Genomic DNA, 8,498 nt, shown 5'->3' with positions numbered 1-8,498 from the left:
TGTGACACAAAAGCCTTGCACACTAATCACACAATTCACCAACTACAAATAACATGCTTTTGTATTCCTAAATATACTGTTAGCTCACCCACGTTAATGTGTGTTAACGTGTGCAGGGTTTCTTATGAATATCTAAAGAATAAAACATGTAGTGTGGGACTTATTTGGCAACAACAACTTTCAATTTTTGAATGCAAGTATGGTGCAAGGAGTATTGATTCAAGAGGAAATGTCCAATGCTGTAAAGGATGGGATCCAAACAGCAGTAGAAGAAAGAGTTAAAATTCAACAATGACAAGCAACTAAGGAGTCAAATTCAAGGGAAATTTGACACAATGCCCTCTAAGATTGATACCAATCTTAACTCAACTTCAAAGTGCAAATTTAGATGTTTATGAGAGATTTGAAATCTCTAGATTCATGAATCTGAGAATTATACCCGTTTGGTTGTAAAAATCTCTAGATTCATGAAATCTAGAGATTCATTTTTTTACACTAAAAATGTGAATCTGTAGATTTATGGATAAGGGGTGAAATCCAGAGATTTCAAAAAAGCTATACATTTGCATATTCACAAAAATCACGTCGATCAATTAGTTTTTTAGGATGAATCCACAGATTTCATTCCACAACCAAACATTTAATTTTATAAATTATGACTCGTTGGATTTCAAATCTATAGTTTTTAAATATTCGTTGGCATTTCTTCAAATCTATAGATTTGAAATCTCTAGATATTTGAAATCTCCAGACTCATGTAAACAAACAGGCCCTAAGACAATGGCTATGGGATTAAAAATAGGAAATGCAGATTTCTCCAAATAGAATGACCAAGGCTGGTCTTAATTGTATTTTATAATTCTCAAGTTTGTTGGAATTTAATAGAATCAACGTGGGGTGCTGGGGTGCATATAAGCTATCTATTTTGTTTATTGGTTCTTTTTTGGTTAGTTATGTTCTAAGTAACGTCACTACCGTAAACGTAGAGAGAGAGAGAGAGAGCAAATTTGACCAAGAAGAAATGCCGGCGAGCGCAACACTGATCGGAGCTCTCCTGGGGTTCGGCACCCAGGTGTACTCTAATGGCCTCCGTAAACTTCCTCTGATGAGGCGTAAGTCATTAATACCTTCGAAAGAAAAGCGACTGATATCCCTAATCTAAATCATTTCAAATTCTTGTCACCGCTCTCTTCTGAATTTGGTTTCAGATCCATGGGAACACGTTTTAGGGATGGGCCTCGGCGTAGTCTTTGCGAATCAGCTCGTCAAATGGGATGCCAAGCTTCAGGTGGATCTTGACAAGATGCTCGAAAAGGCCAAAGCTGCCAACGAGCGCCGCTATCTTGGTCCGTCTCGATTCGTTTTTCTCCTTGCGGTTTTTTTTCTTCTTCTTTTTCGGTTTATGTGGTTTCAAACCTGTCTGTTCTTCTGTGAATTCAAATTAACCACACAATTTCGGTGTTTTGACTTGTTGTTTTGAATCCTATAACTGAACCGACCCATCCATTGCTCTTCAAGGTTTATAGGAATCATGTAGAGATCTCAAATACTGGATATAGTTTTGTGTTTCCTTGTAGAAACACTATTTTTCCCATTCACCAACCATGCAATGAATTATCGAGTTTCCAGCTCATTATTTGGCTTTGAATAGCTACTTTGGCAACGGTCTCAACAACACTTCAGCTACTTAGTAGGAATAGGCTTTCAGTTGGGTTCTTCAGATGTTTAGCCTCTGGTCAAATGGGTTAGCGACTTTAAGTGGCTTAAATGTGGGTAGAAGAACGGGTTTCATTACATGAGTTTACTTCAGTTTAGGATTTTCTCTTTTGAGTTCAAGTTTATTTTTGAGTCCTTCATATAAGTCTGTAAGGGGCTATAGTCTTTTACACGAATTTAAGTAATTAATTTGGCTTGTTTGTGATAGTATCTCTTTGCTGGTTTGATCAACATGATAGGCTTTGGAACTAAGGATTTAGTAGGCAATCTGCTTAAGTTTTTTATTTGAGTTAAATATATAGGAATCAAATTGAGTTAAAGTTGCAATTTATTTCAGTTTCATGTAACCCAACAATGAAGATAATGAATTGAATAGAAATTTATTGGATAACTCAGAGCGTGATTGTGTAATTTCTTCTTCATTTTCCTGCAAATTTTTCCCTTATCCCACTCTCCACCAGTTTCCTTTGGTTCTGTGGTTATTAAGAACGCTTCCTACTGTGGTGATACAATAGGTTCCATGACAGTGACACCAAAGTTGGATACTGGTGGTGATTCATCATCATTATATTTTCTTTCTTAATTTTCTATTTCTGAATCACTTTCAATAACAAAATCCTATATCTCCCATCAAATTATAGTTTCTACTTTTAAGTCAGATTTCTCTTAATTTCTTGTTTTAAAATTGATGTCTATATTATGATTCTGGTCTTCTTTTCTGCTATTCTCAGTTCAGTCTCTTGTGATGGAATCTCAACTTCCAAAACTTGGAAATCCAACTACAATAGGATTCATACAATTTTCAGAAATTTGGTTCTGTTTCTGTACTCTGTTACTGTTCTATCAGCTATTTGAACCACTGTTGATTTCTTTTTAGAGACTCAATTCTGTGCATTGGAGCTCTAGTTATTGAGTTGTAGTTCACCTTTAAGATTACTCAATTAGTGTGAATACGACAGTTATATTCTGAGCATCATTAGCAGAGATCTTCTACTCTAAAATAACACCTATTGGTATTCAGATTTCGCTGGTGACTTAAGTATCACAAATTTTCTATTGAATGAGTCAGTTATTGTTCTTGGACTTACCTGGTCAAACTACGTGAATTCATAATTCTAATAGGGACTTTTTGGAAACTTTTTTGTTATTTCAGTGTAAAGTAACGTGCTTGTGTCAAATACAATTTTGCTTTGACGGGCGGAATAAGGAAGGAAAAAAGCACAGAATGTAGGTTACTTCAGCAAGAGTGTTAGCTGTAGATTGCTTTTATATGATCACAAAGGAGAAGCCATAACTAAGTGGTCTATTCCACTGGTATGACATAGGATAGCTTTTCTGCATTATGTTTTTTTCACTTATTTCCTTTCCTTTTCTTTTTTTTCTTTCTTTTCTTTTCTTTTCTTTTTTTTTTTTTTTTTGTTTTGTTTTGTTTTGGGGGGGGAGGGGGAGGACCCTAAAACTGTATGATGTCAATTGAGGAGAATTGATGAGATTAAGCTCAAAGAGTAGTACAAGGTTGGGCTATGTAGGTCAGATATCCAACACCGGTTGGGTGAGGTTGTTTTTTGGAATCTTTTGAGGTTCACATGAAAATCCTACTTAGTGAAGTAACCATTGATGTAAATAAACTCAGTGTAATAGAGATGAGGGTGATGGGATGGATGTGGCAAAACTATTATGATAAAACAATGAATGATCATGTTAGAGCAGATTTAAGTGCAGCTTTGATACATGATGAGGTACAAGAAAGCCATTTGAGGTGTTGTGGCCATGTGTAATGAGCCTTTGGATTCTTCAATATGTAGGAACTAGGAAGGAACTAAAAGTGAAGTTTGTGCCTGGAGCGTTGGTTAAGTGCTCACTTGCTGAATGCTTGTGTCAAATACAGTTCTTTGAAGGGCAGAATAAGGGAGGAAGAAAGTAAAGGATGTATGTTACATTAGCAAACTGTTGACAGTAGATTGGTTTTATATGATCACAAGGGAAAAGCCATAACTGAAGTGGTCTATTCCACTGGTATGATAGAGGATGCCTTTTCTGCAATGTTGTTCTTTTTTTCTTTTCTTTTTTCAGGGTGGGGGGGGGACCCTAAAGTTGGATGATGTCAATTGAGGAGACTTGATGAGATTAAGAATGCTCAAAGAGTAGTACAAGGCTGGGCTATGTAGATCAGGTACCCAACACCGGTTGGGATGGGGTGTTTTTCTGGAATCTTTTGAGGTTCACAATTATGGAAAATCCTAGTTGGTGAAGTAATCATTGATATAGATAAGGTCAGGTTAGTAGAGATGAGGGTAATGAGATGGATGTGACAAAGATAGGAAGGACAAAGTGAGGAATGATCATATTAGAGCAGGTCTAGGACTCTGGGTGTAACTTTGGTACATGATGAGGTACAAAGAAAGCCATTTTAGGTCGTCTGTCCATGTGTAATGAAGAACCTTCAGTATGTTGGAAGGAACAAAAACTGAAGATTGTGCTTGGCAAGTTGATTAAGTGCTCACTTGTTGAATGCTTGGTCACAAGTTCAAGTCCTGGAAACAGCCTTTCTGAAAACTTGATTGGGCTGTGTTAGGACACAGGGAGGATGCCTCGAGAGAGGGAACCAACTGCTGGCTGGTGGGCTATTAAAGGAAGGAAGATGTGAGGAAAGACATCGAATGATTTATGTGAATGTTTAGGGTAGCCTTTAGCTGAGGGCAGCATGTTGCTCTAGGGGGTGACTGGCACCAGCATAACCAGTGTTTCCCTTATTTTCTTGCTGTAATTCATATTTTATCATGTTGGATTAGTGGGTTGTTATCAGTTTCAGTGGGCATTGGGTCGCCTGGACACTGACAAACATGGAGAGGAACAATATGCATGTGTTTAGGACTAGAAACAAAGTACGGCTTTGAATAGTGCTTATTAAAAGAAAATAATCCACATAATAGTCGACCCCATTTGGTCGGGATAACCATGAGTTGAGTTGAGTTCCAAGTCTGCTGTTTAAATGTCATAGTGATAGCTGTGTGAAGCTGACAGCCTATGTTTTGACATTTTTTGCGTCATGGAGTTCCTGAATTTTAGGATTTCTCTACCAAAAGTTGTGGGTTAATCTTAGACATTTCTCTTATTTTATTTATTTGCATACTCCTTAAGTTCCAGCTCTTTTTTCCTTCTGTATTAGAGTTATAATCCAATAGAATACTCCCCTTTTCTAGCTTGCTTAGTCCATTGTCAATGTCTGTTTTCTTTTGTTCTTTTTTCAGTAGTCTTTAAATAAGATTTATAATGCACACTGTAGCCCATAATTTAACGAGCGGGATTTAATGGATTCGGCAATATTGAGGTTGTTGCCTCTGTTCTCTTCTCACTATCTTGTCTCTTCTACATCTTCTCTTTTCCTTCCATCAAACCAACACTGGTAGATCCCTGTTTGTCTGCATTAGATGTGTTCTTTATTTTATTCTTCTTCATTTTTTTTTCCTGTGGTTGGGGTTCAGTTGTTAATAGGAGAGGTGGGGGAGGGAAGGGTGGAGGAGGACACTGTACTAAGTATATGGTTCGATTACCATTTTCTTTTTAGTAATCAAATGAAATAATCATTTATACACTGGTTTGGTAGTTCAAAATTTTTATGCCTTTTCTATTGCTTGAAATTTGATTACATTTTTTCTTTGAGGTGAAAGATTGTTAATGAACCCTAATTGAAGAGTGCTGTGGCACACAAATGGGAGGAAAAGAGATATTGCATTAAATCTGTGTAGTATTCCTTCTAACTTGTTCATCAAATCTTGTTTCTGCAGATGCAGATGAAGATTAGCATCTGTTTGGTCGGGGTTTGCTGGACGATTTAATTGCATGTGCATGTAACCTCTATACTCGTTCATCCTGGATTGTAGGCTCAGACAATTTACCACATTTTCTCTGTTGGCTCTGTTTGTGTTCTTGTCCACCCTTCCCTCAGGGTACTGAATCGGCTTAAGACCTGTGCTGGACGACAATGCATGGAAATGCTAATGAAAGAAAGAAAAAAAAAGCAGTAATAGTAAGAGCAAATTTATTATTCTTCAATTGTATTCCTCGAAGGCTATCCACTTCAAGGAGATGCCATGTTTATGACATTTTAAAACTAATACATGGAAAATACCAAGCTCATGAGCCTGTAAAACCGAGGAGTCTGACTAATATGGCAGTAGCAGCAGCAGAAATAAGACCTTGTTACATGGCTCAGTGAGGTGAAACAGGAATCCTAACTGAGTTTTCCTTGGGGTGGTTTGGAAGTCCTAAGAGTAGCAGGAGTATGAGAATTGATTTAGAGGATTCATATGAAGAATTTCTATGTTATTGATATGACCACCACCCACGGTTCTCTCACCTTCTTTCATTTCTATGGAGCTTTGCTCTGGTTTAAAAATGGTAACAAAAGCTCTCATTGGAGTTGAATATCTGTCAAAGTATGTAAGGGCTTGTTTGATTACATGAGTTTGGAGATTTCAAATATCTAGAGATTTCAAATCGATGGAGTCATAATTTATAAATTAACTGTTTGGTTAACCAAATATGTGGAATGAAATCTATGGATTCATCTGTGATTTTTGTGAATGCGCAAATGTTTAGTGTTTTTATAGTAAGGATGAAATCTCTGGATTTCACCCCATAACCATAAATCTACATATTCAAATTTTTAATGTAAAAACATGAGTCTCTAGATTTCATGAATCTAGAGATTTTCATAACCAAACGGGTATAAATCTCGCATTCATGAATTCAGAGATTTCAAATCTCTGAATTCATGTAACCAAACAAGCCTTAAAGCACTCTTGTTTTTCTAATGTTTGATGGGGTTGTAATCTTTTTCTCACTGATTACCAAAAAAAAAAGTAATCTTTTTCTCACTATGAATCCTCCTTGGTTAGATACATGATGTGAGAGATTGCACACGCTTGCCAAGATGACGGGAGTTGGGATCCTCTCTCTACACTAATTCTTTCACGTCCTTTCACCACATATTTGGTGAACAATTCACTTTTGATTTCTTTGTTAGTTTTCAAAGGTAAATTTACTTCTTGAATATGTAATGGGGAAGGATATAAGGGGAGCATAATCTTCTACTCACAGCTGTATTCATCTCTCTGCCGGATGGTCCTCGTGCATTGGAATGCAATTTGAGCACTTTGGTGTGGTGAGAAGTAAAATAAGGTGTTATTGGTACATGTATTTAAGGTTATCTAACATAGCTTTGATTACTACGGAGGAAGTATAGGTGATTATTTGCTTCTCCCCGAGTTCTAAACTTCAAATCAGTTACTCTATTAGGTGTGCTAAGGATGATTTTTTATCCTTTACCTAATTGTTTCCTATTTGAATTCTTTCCATATTATTACCTCCTCTCATTTGAATTATTTCCATATTATTTGCTATTCTCATTTGAATTATTTTCATTTGAATTCATTCTTTCCATACCATCTCGTTCATTCAATTCGAATTCTTTCCATACAAACATTTCTATGTATTATATTTGCTATAAAAACATTTCCATGTATTATATTTCCATACAAATATTTCCTTATATTGTATTTCCATATTTTATATTTTTCATTTATTGTTCATAATTACCTACTAGCATGGGATGTATGCTATCTATATATTTGTGGTTTTCTCATATGAAATCATTCAACCATTTTCTACTATTGAGGTTATGTCTTAATATACTCCTAAAATAGGATCATTCACTACTCGTTAAATAGCTAAGGTATACTACCAATTTCTTTTTGTCATTTTAATCAAGCATCTCCAAACTAAAGTAGTTTAGTGTAAAAAATATGGTGATCATCGTAAAGGATGTAGAGTAAAAGAAAATAAGTTGGCAAGGGAGGATTAGAATTTAGAAGTCTAGAAGAAGCAACCACCCAGGTTATATTAGTAATTTAGTATTTCATGGCGCTGTTATTGTTTCTCTTCTCATCATATTATTGAGCTACTTATATTCCATAGATTTTATTTTACAGGTGTTGCTTATTAAGAGGTTCAAATGCTAATTATTAATTAATAAAAATATAAACAATTAATTAACCAACAGCTGCTGGAGTAGCTCAGTTGGTTAGAGCGTGTGGCTGTTAACCACAAGGTCGAAGGTTCAACCCCTTCCTCTAGCGTTTTTTATTTACTTGAAACTTTGACTTAAAAAAAAAAAATGCCATTTTGCCCAAGAGTGAAAGAAAATAAAACCTTTTTATTTCACGAAACCTCACTTAATGTTTAAAATTTACAAAAAAAACTCCCCGATAGCCAGCGACCGCCACCCCTTCTCCTGGCATCCACCTCTCCTTCTCTCCACCCATAAGACGTTCCACTTGCCCCTCGCTGACCCAACCTCCGCAGTGTCAAGCTTGTTTGCTGGCCCAACCTAGATTCAACCATGCCGAGGAGAAGAGATGAGAAGAGGGTTTCGAGAGCAATGGGTTCGAAGACGGAGACGAAAAATGGTTAATAGGCATTGAGAGCAATGGGTTTCAAAAACCTATGCACACAGTTGTTGGTTTCAGCACTGGCGTTTTTTTAGAATTTAAATTCGAAGCACACAAGTTGCTAGTTGCAACGGGCATGGATAACGAATCCAATGATGAACAAACCCTAGAATCTAATTTTCAAGATCTCTAATTTTTCGATCAGCTATAAAATCAATTCAACCCTAGAATCTGATTTTCAAGATCTCTAAATTTAATCCATTTATTCAGAAGGTTGTTATTGTGATGATTCAATATATAAATTGACTTGGGTCCCCATTTTTATACCTT

The 8,498-nt window shown here is 36.2% G+C and overlaps 1 protein-coding gene and 1 non-coding gene across 2 annotated transcripts; both read left to right on the top strand.

Moving 5' to 3' along the window:
• The first annotated feature begins 941 nt into the window (after window positions 1-941).
• On the top strand, window positions 942-6,179 carry LOC149016343 (uncharacterized). The gene is made up of 3 exons (XM_089157490.1): window positions 942-1,112; window positions 1,209-1,346; window positions 5,505-6,179. The coding sequence occupies exons 1-3, from the start codon at window positions 1,022-1,024 to the stop codon at window positions 5,519-5,521; spliced, it is 246 nt and encodes an 81-aa protein (XP_089013616.1). The 5' UTR covers window positions 942-1,021; the 3' UTR covers window positions 5,522-6,179.
• Window positions 6,180-7,782: 1,603 nt separating this feature from the next.
• Window positions 7,783-7,856, top strand: TRNAN-GUU (transfer RNA asparagine (anticodon GUU)). Its single transcript has one exon. It is a non-coding gene; the product is annotated as a tRNA-Asn (tRNA).
• The last annotated feature ends 642 nt before the right edge of the window (window positions 7,857-8,498 follow it).

Source organism: Hakea prostrata, chromosome 5, assembly GCF_041222555.1.
Source record: "Hakea prostrata isolate BN-2017 chromosome 5, UWA_Hpros_2, whole genome shotgun sequence".
Lineage (NCBI taxonomy): Eukaryota > Viridiplantae > Streptophyta > Magnoliopsida > Proteales > Proteaceae > Hakea > Hakea prostrata.
This window is presented reverse-complemented; position numbering and strand designations above follow the sequence as displayed.

Excerpts from the sequence above, each read along its gene's own strand:
- LOC149016343 (XM_089157490.1), top strand. The coding sequence starts at position 1,022 with ATGCCGGCGAGCGCAACACTGATCGGAGCTCTCCTGGGGTTCGGCACC. Across the intron at positions 1,113-1,208 it reads TAAACTTCCTCTGATGAGGC|ATCCATGGGAACACGTTTTA; the intron begins GTAAGTCATTAA and ends ATTTGGTTTCAG.